At 46.4% G+C, this 16,372-nt stretch overlaps 1 protein-coding gene across 1 annotated transcript in view; it reads right to left on the bottom strand.

Moving 5' to 3' along the window:
• Window positions 1–16,372, bottom strand: part of agrn (agrin) — a gene marked incomplete at its 5' end in the record, with an annotated part of 139,563 nt that overhangs the window by 7,818 nt on the left and 115,373 nt on the right. The window contains 7 exons of the mRNA XM_079176891.1: window positions 4,002–4,089; window positions 4,823–5,006; window positions 7,383–7,499; window positions 11,247–11,358; window positions 11,472–11,636; window positions 11,915–12,005; window positions 14,763–14,897. Of these exons, the coding sequence (XP_079033017.1) occupies window positions 4,002–4,089; window positions 4,823–5,006; window positions 7,383–7,499; window positions 11,247–11,358; window positions 11,472–11,636; window positions 11,915–12,005; window positions 14,763–14,897 (892 nt within the window). The remainder of the gene's footprint in view (window positions 1–4,001; window positions 4,090–4,822; window positions 5,007–7,382; window positions 7,500–11,246; window positions 11,359–11,471; window positions 11,637–11,914; window positions 12,006–14,762; window positions 14,898–16,372) is intronic.

Genomic DNA, 16,372 nt, shown 5'->3' with positions numbered 1-16,372 from the left:
CCCCCTCAGTTTGCATGTGTGTGTGTGTGTGTGTGTGTGTGTGTGTGTGTGTGTGTACGACTGTGTGTGCAATGTCATCAATCAGCACCTGTGCAATTGTCTGCACATCTGCCAAATGGATCTACTACCACCTTCTTCAAAGGGTATTTAGACACAAAGACAAAGACAAGGTGAGGACATGTACGACACAGAACCAATGACACACGTGGGTTTAAAAAAACAAACAAACAGCAGCACAGAGCTGGAGACAAAGATTAGACAAGACAGACAACAAGACAAAGGAGTCAGCACAGCAAACAAAGAGGCTCATGGGAGTACAAACAGGACAGGAAATGGGAGGGGGTAAAGAGAAACTCAGTATGGCAACTTCTCCTTACGCTGTAAGAAGTATTCAATCATTTTCTCTGAGTGTTTTCTTTTCATTCATGAGTAAGAATAAAAAGAATGGCGGGTTTACACGCAATGGGATGATATTTATCTTTGGAGTGTATCAACTGCTGGCCTGAGGTAAGGCCAACAATACTGCTGGTTCACCTCAGCAGAAGCGGGGAAAGAATCAAGAGTCAAATTTAAAAAACATGCTTAGTTTGGAGACTTTGACCCCCTTGATAAACTAAATCCGCTGAGGTAAACATGAAGAAGAAAAAAAAAAAAAAATGATTTAAGAGAATCTTTTTTTTCCCTCCAGAGAGAGAAAGAAAAGACACGCAAACACAGCTCAGTGAACCCTCTCCTGGCAAACCCTGAAAGAGCTTACAGGGCCCAATAAATCTCCATTGGAGCGGCTTGTCAGTGATAAGGTCATGGTTATTAAAAGTGCTGAATATAAAATGAATAAAATAACGCCGGCGCACAGCATTCTAACTCTCATATCCAACTGACTTTCTGGCGTATCATCACTGAATTTCTATCATTATTTATTTTTTTATCTACTTTTTACATGTATTCAAATGATCTGAGGGCTTTCCAGAGTGCTGTCCTCTGATTCAGCTCCAGGTGGCAGTAGCGGTTAGAACAATAAAAAAAAAGCCATGGCTGCTGCAAAGAGCAGCTCTGGCTGGTTTTGTGCCATTATCACAGCTCCCAACTTCAGAATTAATTGAAGCGGAGGCTCTTTGTGACTCTATCTCAATAATGGAAACAATGTTTTGTCTCCGCGGACGAGGGTTTAGCCCTGTGAGAGGTCAGGGAGGGGTTGTCTGGAGAGGAGGGGAGGATGAGGAGGCGAGTGGACGGTACCAAAGTCTAAAAGCTTTTGAGAGACTCACCTCTGGTCAGATGGGTTCTCCAGGGACTCGGGACTTAAAGGGAGCAGGGGGGGAGAAAGTCAACGGCATGCAGTGTAAGCGCACAAGCCCAGGAGGAAAGAAGGAAGGAAGGAAGGAAGGAGGGGAGGAAGGAAGGACGTTGTGAGCCCCACTGGGAGACTCACAGGAGGTCTGGGTTTGGACCTGGAGTTGCAAAAAGCATAACTTGTCTGCTGTACCACAATATCGACCTTGTCAACAGTCGATAACAGCTGTTGTGTGATCGCAGGAAGTGTGTAGCTTAGCCCTGATCACACCACAAGGAGGTTCTCGAGGGAACTAGTCGGATCAAGGTGGAAGACTAATGCACCAAAATGCCCTGGGAGAAAGCATTTTTATTTTTTAATGTGAGCATCAAGATTAAGTACACTCATGGTCAGTGTCCACGCAGGTAAAAGATTACTTTAAGTCAGCCTCCTCCTCTATATTTATGGCGCAGCCCGCCACGGCGCAGCGGCTATTACCGTCTGTCTAGAGATGGATGCCGTGGATGAGAAAGAATTGAGCAATTGTCAAAAAAATGGGGTCAAGCGCCATATCAGTCGAGAGTCGTGACCAGATCGGATTTGTCACTGAAATAATGGGGTTTGAGCAAATCGACCGGAGCTTTCAGATATGGGCAGAGAGGTGAGGGAGGGTGCGATCAAACGGTGCCGTAAATAGTAACAGCGACATTAACCCAAGGTGAGCGTTTGACATTTTGGCCTCACCTCGCCTCTTAATGGCGCTCTCGAGAAATGTTTTTTCATTCCCTTTACAAAATCAAATCACGCTGAATTGATCGGCACGCCTTCAGAGTGCTGCGCCAGGGCTCCGCTTTGCTTAGATTCACACTCATTGTGGCTCTTAGTAAATGTGACATCCATTAAACTTTTGACAGCCTGGCTCCAAGGACCACTGTCCCCTCCCGCTAAGTGAGATTGATGCCCCTGGCTACACACTGCGCAGAGCTCTCAATCGGAGGTCTAATCTACAAAAGGGAGACAAATCTGTGATTAACATGTCACTGCCTCTCTGTAGGACTCAGTAATTATTCACAATTTACAGTTGGAGATCTGGCAAAAAACTAAATGACAGAAGCCCTGGCACGGATTGGAACACTGGGCCGATTCCAGTCAGCTTAATTTGAGCTGAATTCAGCTTTGTCGATTTTATTTTATTTTTTAAAAGGAGGTTACTTACCGAGCTAATGAGCTGGAAGAAAAACCCTTAATAACTAAGTCATGACTGAGGGCTTTCCCAAGCATAAACTCTACAGGCACCAGGAACTAGGTTAAGGGGTATGTAGTATATCCTCCTCTTGCAGTTTTCAAGAGGTCTCGTTGATTTCCCACATAACAGAGTCAGCGTAAAGTGCATGGCAATTCATTTTGCTTATAAACGAGTTACAACCATGCATCAAATGCACATTCTTCGTACAGCAATTCATTTTCTCTGAGGGGGTTGAGCATAATGCTTATCATGCACACGTTCATGCTTTCCTTTGCACTGGAAAAGAAAAAGCAAGGATCTAATGACACTGCAAAACGCGTTGAGGATAATGGAATCTGTCAAATTAAATCATGGATATGGAGCCTGATTATAAAATCTGACTTAAACGGTAAAGATGATTTTCTGTGTGGAAATTATGACTGGAAACTGAATGTACTTTAATCTTTTCACTTGGGTTAACTATCAAAATGTCTTACTGGGGTTGCTGTTAGTTGGGCTGGATTGGAAGCTGGGCAAATACCCAGTCATAAAGTCTACTTACTCTGGGATCTCATTGGTCAGTTGGCTTGAGTGAAAAGGAAAGACAGTGAAGGACATTCATATGAGACAACACGTGTGTGGACAACGACAAGGACGGTCAGACTGAAGGACAGGACAAAAGGTCAAACAACTGGAACGCCGAGGTCACGGACAAACAGCAAAGATACACATAGCGACACACACACACACACATAATGTGGGTTCTCCAGCCAGCTGTTTCTGAGTGGGCGTGAGTTGTCCGTCCCCATCGGGAGTGTGATGATCTGCAGGCTGTGGCCTGCTCTTCACACCTGAGTGTTTGTGTGAAGAGCTGTGAGACGAAGATATAGAGCCGTATGCTTGATGTCTTTTCAGGTTCGTCACATCAACATTTTTTGTTTATGCCAACCTGGAGGCGCACTCTAGCCAACCTTGTAGATGGATGGAAGAGTAAAAATGTCTCATCAGCTGCCTAAAGGGAGAGGACTTTGTTGTTGTTGCTGTTTCATTTAATGTTTTTTACATTTACACTCACTTTACAGGGCGTCCGGATTTACAGAAAACAGTCACACACATACAGTATTTAAAATACAGTAAAAAGTTGAATCATCCTGATGGTCCGGGAGCGAGCAGGAGACCGCAGAGCGAACTGAGCGTGCTCAAAGCAACACTGTGATTGTTAACCGTCTCGCTAATTAGCCAAATCCTGTCAAAAGCGGAAGCAGGACTGTTACGGACGGGGTGGGTGGGTGGGAGTGGGGGGGGGGGGGGGATGATGAGCTATTAGCCAAGTGCCTAGTTCACCCTGAAGCCTTGGCACTGATGATATCATCAACACTGTCATCACGCCTCACCAAGGGAGGAGATGGATAGACAGAGGGGTTATTCGGCTAATAGCTATTGCGATGGGGGTGCTTGATGACGCTGAATAAACGAGGACGTTCCCCTTGTCCTCTCCCTTACCTCTTCGTAACAGCGTTGTGGTACTCGATGAACGTCCGCCCGTCAAAGGCAATGGCCTCGGTCTCTCCGGCGGCCTTCTCGTAGACGGCTGTGAAGGAGAGGGCAAGGTGGGGGTTAGGGGGGGAGAAGAGGATTTGTTCAGAGGATGAGATCACACCAATCAATAAGACAGAGGGTTCAGTTATCAGAGCTGGAGGCAATGGAGTGTGAGCAAATGGGATAGGCTCGGGCGGTGGGCATAAGGGAGGGGGTGATGGTGCGTTTTGTAGTTTTAATTAACGTGAAAGGGACAGCCGGCCACACGTACAAGGTTAATGGCGAAGGTGGTGACTGAGTATGTAAGAAAGATTAGGCCAGAGTGGGTATATGTCTGGCAGGGTGACGGGAAGATGATGAAAGGGATGTGCAACTCCTGAAAAAGAGCATTTCATGAATATTCAATTGAGGCGCTTTATCATTTTCACAACCGCCGCCTCAGTTTGAAATCAATACGTAAGAACACAACCTGAAAGAGACATCAAAGGTCTCTTATCAAGACTATCGCTTTTGCCTTGTCAAGACACAATGGAAAACAAACAATAAAACAAGAACTAGTAGTTCCTCCTCCGTTGAGGCAAGCCAATAACAAGCAGTGTTACATGTTTCCTCTAGAGTAAGACCGAAAAATGATGGCGGAGGAAACAGTTATAAGTGTTCATTACAATCAAAAACTGTGCTTTAGCATCAAGATCGTCTGTGGCTCTTTGACTTGAAGAAGGATAAAGACAAATGTAGTATGGCTGTAGGGATCGACGACACCAAGAACAACCGGAGATACTCACTGTTCTGACAGCGCTCCCCTCTGAAACCATTGAGGCAGAGGCACTCGTAGGTGTCCAGCATGGGTTTGCAGAGGCCACCGTTGTGGCAGGGCTCCTGGGAACACGGGTGGTCCTGGAACATGGCAACGTTGCTGGAGCGCAGGGCGTGCTCCTCTCTGAGGATGGGGGTACCCATCAGAATGATCTGGGATGCAGGAAACGCAGGGTTAAAGGGGCATGCCGATGACTTCCCACATACTTTGGGTTAAAGGTTTGGGTGATAATGACGTCGGGCTTCACATACATACAGCAAGGCCTGCGTTACAAACTTGAGGCACTGAGGAGACAGACGGGGCATTTATTAGGCAGCAAGGGTCTAACAAAAAAAATGAAATTGGGAGCTTAGGACGTGTCGTATCCAAACCTTTTAAAGGGTGCTTTCTTTGGTACATTTTAGTTCAGGCCTGGCTCCTGTTCACACTGACCTTTTACAAACAAACCAGGAGGATTAAACATGACGTTATTCACAGGTTGATTGGACAGTTTTGGCGATTGCGATCTCAGAACCCATCTGACGATGGATAAGCCTCTGGGGGGTCAAGGGGCTACATTTCTGGGGTTTCGGTGAAGCCAGCAGATATCCGGGTCAAGACTTCCCTCTCCGTGAGCTGCTCGTTGTCTACAGTCCGCTTAGCAACTTGAGATGTGAGACTGGAGTTGGAGTTTCGACCGCGACGTGTTCGATCGAATTGTTTCAGTAGCCAGTTTACGAGTTCATTTTAAAACCCATAAAAAGCAAAATCATCGGCAGACGATAGCCGGCGGGTTCCAAGATTGTATTTTGGCCAATCTGTTCCGCCTCCTTTGTCCTCCACACGGACTGTCTACCTGCATTCAGCTAAGGCCTGCTCAAATTATCCGTATGTTATGATGAATGATGGCTAACAGGTGGGGACAGGACTGTACGAAAGCCACTCCGTGCGCTCCCAGTTGACCAGGAGCGCTACGGACACACGCATGAGGCATCTTGTTCAGTATGATTCAGGGTGTATTACTGTGGGTTCGCTATCACACACCTTTTAACGGACTCAAAGCACTGACAAAGTACACAGATTTGGATACAAGCACATCAGTGTTAACAGATTATGACCCAATAATAGGGAAAATATCTGCGTTGACGTGCGTGTTGATTTGCATAAATAGCCAAACAGGTTAGGTGTGAAAGCCCCCTAAACCATACGAAGGACTAAAGGCCGGAATATCTCTGCATTTTTGATATTGTTTTAATTTGTCTCTTGGAAGTGCCCCAACTTTAAAGAAAGTAGAAAACTAATTTAATGAAGTACCACTTTAAACACCCAGAAAACCTTGTTCTATCAAATAAATATAGCAACAATTAAAGTTCAAGTTTGAATAAAAGCACCCTCGGGTTTGATCAGGACTGTGAGGCTGTGGTTTGATCAGACTGGATTAACAGTGGCTTGTCAATAAAAGCAATTCTCACATTTTGATTCAAATGTTCTTTTTAAATCACTTTTTCCATATGAGCCCTGCCCAGCTCAAATTCGTGACAAAAGCAGGGACAAAAATAGAAATGCAGATTTAGAAGAGGCCAAATACTCAAAACGGTCCTCTGCTTCCTCATCCATTGTAAGAACTTGGTTGAGAATATACGTTTTCAGGGCCTTTAATACGTGACATACTGTATATAATATAAAGTAACTACATACTCCAGTAAAGCTTACATTATGGTATAATCAGTATAATCTCATAAATCAGACCTGTGTTTATGCAATACTCCTGATCCTAATTGTTTTTGACCTTTCTTTGGAGGGTTTCCTTTATTATTCCTGTCTTGCTTTTTTTAATCTCTTAGCTCTCTTTCATTGCCTTTGCTGTCAAATTTATCACACTCATTTTTTTCATCAAGCCTAATTATCACCACGCATACTTTATACACAGATGTTCTTGATTGTGTTGGACACATGACCTGTTTCCACACAGGTAAAGTGTCTCAGAAATGAGGCGTTGATACAACGCACACGCTAAACTGAGAATACATACCGTCTTCCCTCGTAATTAACTATTCCCTACAGGCCGAGGAAGACAAATGCCACATTTAGCTTTTGATTTGCTCGAAACTGTCAAGGGAAAGTTTGCAGAGGAGAACTAATGACAAGTTTGCACAAACAGTAACATCCTGCCTTTGTTCTGCTGGGTTATTCCTGGCACTCAGAGATGAGCTTTCTACTGAAAAGTGGAGGGAAAAAAAAGCAAAAACTGGAAGGCTGTCAGGGAAAGATCTGAGAATAGTGAAAGTGGGGGGACTTCAAAATGTGCATTCTATTATTAGTGCATGCTAATCCAAATGAGCAGAGCCACTGCCCGTCACACTGTGAGCTTGTAATGGAAAATTACTAAATGGGGGTCTGTAGTACTGTACTTAATGACAGCTGGACAGCTAATAACCGCGACTGAGGGCACAAGGGCCCAGAGTCATTAAAATAACACACATACATAACCACAAGCACAGCGAATGACACAATTCTCCTTCAAGAAATAGAGGCGCGTCAACATTTACCTCTTGGATTGTTCCCTTGAAGCCATCCGTGAGTGCAGCCACTCGTGCTAGTCGACTGTAATCGGGAGCTCCGCCAACAAAAAGAGACTCTTTCAGGTTAAGATCTACGTGCAGGTTCTGATGAGACAGGACACAAAGAGGTATGGTGAGGTAGTGCTGTGCAAACTCAGGGGGGATACAAGCCCCACATATATCTTTAGAAACGCCCAATTGAATCTCTTCCGTACCCCATCTCCAATTCCTCTCAGGGTTTTTTCTATTCAGGACGTAATGGTTTAGAGTTTTACTTTAGTCGGTGGAGCAATGTGTTTGTGTCCGGGGAGCGTGAAATAAGTTGTATCCCTTTAGTCGAGACGTAAAGAGTGAGATTCATAAAACACATTTGCAGACATGTCGCAGTCATATAGATCGTCCCATTAAAAAAAAAAAAAAAAAAAACGAAGAGTTATCCATATTGTAGCCGGCGGACACTTTAACTGCGCTTCCTCGCCTTCCTTCCACGTCAATACACTTGATACATTACAACATAATTGATTTCAATGTCTCTCAGAGAGAGTGGTCAATTATCCTCGATCTGAGAGACATAAAACGAGACTACAAAGGGAAATCAGCAGCGGGCTGGACTTGAGATATGGATGCTTCTCAACAGACATCTCTAATGAATGGCTGATCATAAGCACCGACCTTTCAAACGCTTGAGTGTGGAGACACATTAATTGCAATTCATTTGCGCTGCAGACGGCTATGAAATTCGATTCCTTCCACCGAACCTTCGGGACAATTGCTTTGCATTAGCAAGGTGCCGCTTCTCCCAATTTCGCAAGGAAGAGGTGGCCCACTTCAGAAGGAAGGAATTAATGATCTTTATTTTATGTAGAGCAGTAATTGCCAGAGGGCTAAAGTGGAGTTAATTGCTGGAAAAATGATGGAAGGGGCCAAATAAACAGGCTTTGTGAAGGCAGGCTGGCACCGGCTCTGCTTTTATTTAGGATGGGATTTGGAGTGCAGAGGGCAGCGGTGCTTGGCCGAAGCCCGGGGCTGTGTCACTGCACCGTGAGCCGCTTCCAACAGAGACACGGCGGGGACCTTGGCCAAAGCCGCATGGACCCAGCGGACGTGGCTGGCGCCTTTCGGGCTTAGCCGAAAAAGTTGTAGTCGATTGCGGGGCAGAGTCGGCCACCGGGCATCTCTGTGCTGGCCTCACTGCTCTGCAGGCAAACGTTACAGATGCATACGGAACATGGTGCCCTGGTCCCTTGTCAGCCCGTTTGAGATGTTACACCTTCGTAGTGTGCTAGAATTTGAGCACACGCTACCTATGTAAAGTTACTTTTCTAGGACTGTAACGTGAGATTACATGCAATGAAATGTTCTGCTTCGCCTCACACAGGTAATAGACTGCACCTGGTGAAGGAGGACAGCTGGCTCCACGGAGGGACTGTCGCACGGGTGATGTTCAGTGAGTGGTGCTTGTGTTGTTAAGGGCACGTGAGTGAGTGAGTGAGTGAGAGAGTGAGTGAGTGAGTGAGAGAGTGAGCGACTTCATGATATTATGGAGGGCCTGTTCCTGTTCGCAGAAGAAGTGAGAGCAGACGGCAAAAGAACAGCTCGGCTTGGCTTGGCACCTCGCCGTCTCCCACGGTGTATCTTTCTCCCCTTCGCTTGCATTCACCGTCTTTTTTTCCTCTCACTTTTTTGGACGGCCACGCGGCACTGGCGCGATATCCCCGCCTACGCCAAACTAATGAAGACGGTTCTTTGTTTCTAAAAACAATGGCCGTCACGGAGATGGCAGTCTTCTTTCCCTTCTTCCCTCCCACCTTCTCACCCCCTGCCACCCCCACAGCAGATGGACCGAGGTGAAAGCCAAACCGCGTTCTTTAAGAGCAGCTCTACTTCGGCGCTGTTTGTATGTGTGTGTATGGGCTTTATGAAATGGCAACGTTTTTCTAACACGGCACCTTTTAAAGCTGCCTGCAGCTCTGCAGAAGTACCTTCTCTTTTCCCTGGGCTGTTGTTGCATGGAGAGATGGGGGTGAGAGGACATAGTGAGGGACTCAAATGAAACATGGGCTAAGGTGTGACTGGGACTTGTCTCATTACCTTGCGTGATTTCTTATTTCCAGACAGCACATCATAGAGAAGGAAAGAAAATAGGGAGGAAGAGAGTTATTAGGGGAAGACTAGTAGGTATCTGTGCACAGAGAGGCATGCAGAGCTACAGTAGAGCGAGCAAGTGCAAAGGCCCAAAACGCACACGCACACACACACGCACGCACGCACACACACACAGACACACACACACACACACACACACACACACACACACACACACACACACACAGGCACACACACAGGCCACATCTGTGAGAGCATTACACATAGCCGCAGTGTAGCACAGACAAGTGTGAATAAGCAAGAAATGTGAAGACACATTGCACATGCACCGTCGCGCTACGTACCGCAAATAAAAAGTGTGAGTTTACGCTTTAACAGTGACTACAAATAAGGCAGCGAGTCTAGGAAGGCCGTGCACGAAGCAGATGGTGCCATTAAGAAAAGATGAAAAAGAGGGAGAAAAAAAACGTCGCGGATGAGAGACTGTGAGTGGCGCCACTTCACCCGACCTCATTTACAGAGTGCTGCCGTTGAAGGAGAGGTGCAGTTGATTCTCATTCCTCCCACCCGCACCTATGTGCCTTTGAAAGTATGTGCCTCATCATATTTGCAGGCAAGCCGTCTTTGATATGATGAACACTCCCAGCATGCAATATGTATCCATACATGTGCCTGTGTGTGACCACCTTTGATATGATATTGGCTTCTCTAAGCAAAGCGTACCATAACCCCCCCCCCCCCTCATAGTTCTTGAAGCAGGAGTAGGACAGCATTAGCTGAGAGCCACGCTGGAAGGGAGCTCTGCATTGAGCTCCATAACTAGTCTCAGCTCATCTCTTGCCCCCCCCCCCCACAACATCGCTTTTCCTTTGCTCTCTTTTTTTAATACGATTTTCTGCCGCCTCTGTTGCTGGAGTAAAACACAATTACCATACAGACGAGGCCAGGGGAAGGACAGAGCAGTGAGAGGGAGAAAAGACGAGGGGGAGAGCGTTGTCTCATCTTAGTAAGATGCGTTGACAGCGTGCACGTTCATGATCACAAATTACACAGTTTAATATAATTGGGTGACTTACGGGCTAATCAAACAATTAGATCGCCTTCATTTGGAAGCATGTACCTGCTTTATTGGTCTAGACGCGGGGCTGAAGAGTTTCATTACGCTCTCCTCGCCGCTGCTACTGTATCTCCTTTATCAGCCTCCGGCTCCCAAGGCACCACCTCAAGGGCTGAATTCATAAAATTGACTGTATACCAGCAGTAAAAGCTGCTTTTGCCTCGTACATGCAACACCAATTTTTATCTCTCCAGTACGTCAGCAAGCTGAGAGGCAGAGAGATTTTTTTTTGTGGACTCACAGGATGTCCAAAATAACGACAGCTTGTCAAACTGGCCCTCTACATCTGGAGCTCTCCCTCTTACCTTGACGGATGTCGGGGGGAGGGGGGGAGGGAATAGCGGCATATTTTCAGCAAAACAAGCCAGCAGAGCCGCACGGTGGGAAGCGGCGTGAAAAAACCTTAGCGAGGGAGGAAAGTTTGCCGATTCAACTGGGCCCGAAGTGGCAAGTTAAACCACCACCACCAAAAAAAAAAAAGGAGCACCAAAGCCAGAGGTTGTGGCGATGACGTGACCAGAGCACGCAGATGATGAAACAAATGCAGTTTGTACGCCACAAGCAAGGCTGAGCAGAGAATAGGCCGAAGATAACCACCAGCAGGAGCTTGTTAGCGTGCTCTTTCTTACCGGCGCCTCCCCTCGGACGGCGTCCTTCTTGTTCACCATGATCTCTCCTTTGCGGTTGGAGCGCTCCAGGTTGATGGTGTTCCACACGTTGAGCTGGATCGCTTCCTTACTCCTGAATTACACAGACACCCGGATGAGTCATGCTATTTCATATTTGTACTTTGTATTTATTTTTCCCTCGTTTGCGTGAGTTAGACCCTCTTAAGGCTCTGAGGCGATGCTAACCTGATGGTAGCGGGTCCCTTCCCCAGGTCGTAGCGGAACTCCAGGATGCCATCGTTGAGGGACAGAGAGATGAAGTCTCCTTTCCCGTCCGATTTTTGACCGTTGTAGAAGATCAAACCGTTGGAGTCATTGGCCATGAGAATCACTGTCATGCTGACCTTTTGACTGCAGGAACAGCACAAGCAAACACAGAGTTACACGACCACACCTACCCGAAGACTGCTGGATTTTGGTGCACTGGTACTCTGTTTATATGGAAATTAGCTAGAGATACTACTGTATACATTCTACGTGCTTAAGTGACGTGCTATTTGAGTTCAGGCTTAAAGAAAGCAGCTCCTGCCTGAGGCCCAGAACAAGCTTAGTCTATGACAACTATCCTGTGTTTAGTAATGCAGGCAAGTCTTGACTGTTCGTGTTACATGCTGAGACACGGGACTTACCGCAGATCTTGCCCGTAGAGATGGAGCCCCTTCAGCTCCAGGTAAGAGTCTCCATTGAATAGTGGCATGTAAGCCCCGCTCCTCTCAGCCACTGGGGAAAAAAGCAACAACAAAGAGACCATATTCATCCTCAGGTCCCGTTTTTTGGTCGCTGACAGAATTGAAATTCAGGGATAGTCGGTGCATCTTTCAGGGACCCGTCAGTGTTATGGAAAGAGATGGATTTGTGTTTTCATAGCCTTTGGGATTAACACTTTCTCTTGACAGAAATTCAAACAAAAAAATGTAAAAAAAAAAACCTCACGTCAGACTGATTACACAGCCCGCCACAGTATAACAAAGAACCTTTGGAGACATGTAGAGTTTAACACCACAGCTGGGACCCATGAAATAATGCAGCCACTGTGTTTTGGCAGGCCTTTTTACAAATGTGTGTCTCTGCGATGGGTCTACGTCTGGCTGTCTGGAGTGATTAGGACAGGCACCGTGCCATCCTTCTAACAAGTGGCTTGACATTAAAAATCATTCAAGTGTCACCCGGGGGTATGTATTCATGGTGCAAAAACTACCAACACTAGACACTCTCGAACACATAAACACACACAAACACATATCTGTGTAGCCGGCAAGAAAGCTTCAATTCGTAATTGGCTGGGATTAGCTGAGTCGAGTCAGGATGGGGAAGGCAGACGGAGATGAGAAAGCTAATTAGCTATTGTGCAGAAGACTGCTAATGATGATGGCACGCACCATGGAGGAGTGGGGGAAAAATAGTCTTGCATACGGAACAAGGATTCACGCACTAAACTGAACTCTATTAGAGTAACAGAGCTGCTCATGGTGTAGTTTCTTATGGAGCAGTGTGGTGGGTTCTTTTTTCTGTTATTTCAGCCTGTGTTCAAAGCCAATGCGCCACGATCAATAAGTTACCAGAGGTCCAGGCATCGGATTGAATCAGGCCACCACACAAACGCATGGGGAGTCGAGCGTGACGACTCAAGAAAAGTTTAACTTTTCACAGTTTTCCTTTGCTAAAATGCAGCAGAAATAGATCAGGTTGACCGTAGGCGCTGATGTCATTTTGTTTATATTTGCCGATCACTACCTAATTAGTACGTGCGATAAAACCCATCAAAACAATAATCAGAAAAGCCCAGAACAAAGCAGTGAAAATGCACATTCTGACAGTTAAAAAACTCGCGGCAATCAAAGCTCCTGGTCCCGCCCCCAAACAATCAGCTCTCCAACATCATTTCTCGCAGAGTGAATCACTCTCAATCTAATTCAATGCAACACGCTTTATTGGCATGAATAAATGAATGTTACAAGAACTTGCCAAGAATTGCCAAAGCGTCAGATTATAAAGATAAAGATATAATTCATGAAAATGGCAGAAAGCAATTAACCCTTGACACGTGTGTGTGTGTGTGTGTGTGTGTGTGTGTGTGTTTGAGCGAGAGAGAGAGAGAGAGCTTGTGGAAGTGTGTGTGCTGAAGTTGGTGTGTTTGTGTGTGTTAAAGCTGGCCCCTAGCTTATTGCAGCTAAGGAGCTAAATGTAAACCATGTTGAAATTCAAAGTCCCCGCCCCCCAGCAGTCCAAGTGATGCTGCTTTCATCACTAAGTTGTAATGATTTATACTATCACAGGCTAAAAGCACCGAGCAAAAAAAAAAGGACATTCAATACTATCGGAGCACCCTTGAGAAAAGTCCTTGATCTGAACGTTACAGCAGCGAGATGCACTGACAAACCCCGGCAGAATTGAAATGGAAACCAAAGCTCAACTGAAAGTGCGCTCACACACTTAATATTACGCCCAATTCACCTTCAAGCACCCGATGAGTGGGCTGTAAGATACCTGTCTCTGCAACTGTTCCCAGTGCAGCCCTCAGAGGGTACGTCCGCCTTATCTCTGAGCTCCTGTCTGGGGCTGACACTCCGGCTGACTGACGCTCCCATTAATCACCGCGGGCAGGGAGGACTGATGCGATTAGTCATCTCATTGATTCCAGTGGAAAAAAATAGCCTTTTGGAACGGGAGACGCTCTCGCTCACACGGCATTGATTTTGGTTCACCTCAATTTATTTTAATCACCTGCTAACTGGGACTCGGGTCTTGGATGGAGGCTGTTCCCATCTGGTTTTTCTGAATTCCCAGAGGGGGTGCGAGGCTGCGTGTTCCTCTTTTGTTAGCAACATGCATGTGCAGAGCGTATCGGCTTTCAGTCACAGATACAGAAGGCGACTTCTGCAAACATTCATGACAACATCTACAAAGCAAGGGAGGGTAGAAAAATAAATAAATAAAAGAAAATCATGGGTAGACTTGAGAATGCGACACCGCCATAAATGCTAATGATGAACTTCAAAAGCAGCTGAGCCGTGCTCTGGTCTTTTCCCCAACCGCGGCCCGGTTCTGCCATGTGGAGCTAAGTAGCAACAAACACGTTTGAACACAACACCTGTGGGCGGATAGGCGGGGAGGGAGGGAGCGGAGGGAGGCTGCGTCTTCGCTGTCGCTTCCCCACTAACAAGCGTAGCCGAGCCGATGTGGTGAAAGGCCCTTCGGGGCCAATCATCTACCTCGGTTCTGCAACCCTCCCATCCCATCCCAGCCTGAAGGCTCAACCCCCCCCCGCCCACTTCTTTTTACGTTTGATCTCGCTGGTCGATTCTGATTGGATGGAAATGCCACAGGGCGGAAAAAAATAAAAATTAAAAAAGGGGGCAAAAATTGAGGAGGATGAGCTGAGTCTGCAACAAAGCAGTGGTGCTCCTTGATAAGAACCGGAGAGAACAACTGAGGCGGGAAGTAATGGAGTTACACCGGGACATTTAGTCACGTTACCTTTCTCGCAGTGCCTCCCTTCACGCCCCATGGGACACTCGCATTTGTAGCCTCCCTCGGGCAGCGCCTGGCACTGGGAGGATGGATGGCACCTGTTGGGCTCACATGGGTCATGGACGTCAGCACAAGTTGGACCTAGACAGACAGACACACACACACACACACACACAAATCCACTGTGAGAAAAACGTTTTAAACCAATCTCCCTTTTCTTCCATCTGAGAGGAGTGTGAGACCAAAATAAAGGGGTATGAGGATTTCCTCTGTAATAGAGGTCATTTTCTAATAGGATTTGGAAATATTACACGTCCAGATTAAACAGTGGAGAGCCTCCCCGCCATGCGGCCATGTTTCTAGGCCAACGCCGACTGTGGGGAAGGCTCGCCGGCTTGTCTGGTGGATGATGGTTTTGCCCTCTGCCACAGCCCTTCTGAATTCACCCGTCATTACTTTAGCAGTCGGAGCCTGTGGTGAGGAGAGCGCTTTAATGAACCCCATCCCCGCTGTGCTCACAGGGCTCCCCCCGTTTTTTTCCTCACTCACTATTTTGGAAGCCAGCTTTTATCCTCCACTCACACTTCCCTCTTCCTTCCCTACCATGTTTTTACTCTCTTACCTCCCTCATCCCCCCCCCCGACTTTCCTCCCTCTAACTGGAAAACTCACCACTCCATGTATTCTCTCTTCTGGCCCCCCTGTGATCTGCAATCTTGGCCACTTTCTAAACTGACATGATGATAACATTAACTTGAATGTCAGTCCGCAGGCGACGGTCCAATTCTCATTATCGCCATTCATCCTACGCCGTGTTGCCAACACAAATTTGATCACAGCAATGCTTCTCTAGAGCAGAGGGTTATCTTGACTTCCTCCCAGGCTTCTCAATAGCAGCAAAACATAAAAACACCTCTTGTATAAAAGGCAATGATTGTGTAATGTGATCCTTTATCCAGCCACATTTTAAATTCAAGGAAAACGCCCCCCCCTAAAACTTGGCTGGGAGGTCGTTTCCCGAACCACCAGGCGGCCCACGTGTGAGTAAAAAAGCGTTTACTATTCAAGCATAAAAGTTAACTCCGACAATTAATTTGGTTCTGGGGAGAAACTTTCTACAGTAAGCTGCCACACAGCCAGCAAGAGGCACGCTTGGCTAGGCGCTGACGGTGTCTGCTCTCAGTTGCTTGTTAGTTGGCATCAGCTGGAGGGATGGGAAAAAAAAAAAGTAAGGGATGTGAAAGTAGAGACAGGCCAAAGGCCAATCACTGAGCATTTGGCAGAGGTTTTTAATGTTTTCTGCGCCGCATCAACATTTAATCTCTCGTTTCTGTGTCGGACACACAGATTTGATGGTGTTGGTGTTTACAAAATGACTTCCAGGGCTCCTACTGGGGGCATGAATTTCACTGTCAAATTAGGCTGTCAAGCTTACTTAGGATGTGTGAGTAAGTCATGATCACAGTGAATCCCAGGAGAGAAGGCAAAGTAGAGACATAAACATCTTTTTAACAAGGTTTCACATTAGAATTGTCATATTTTGTACTTAGTTCCCAGCACGTACATTGGGATAAACCTCTCAAAACTACATGGCTGTCCAAATATCCCAGTATGACC

This window comes from Pholis gunnellus (genome assembly GCF_910591455.1).
Source record: "Pholis gunnellus genome assembly, chromosome: 2".
NCBI lineage: Eukaryota > Metazoa > Chordata > Actinopteri > Perciformes > Pholidae > Pholis > Pholis gunnellus.
Note: the sequence above shows the minus strand (reverse complement) of the source record. Positions and strands in the feature narration are given on the sequence as shown.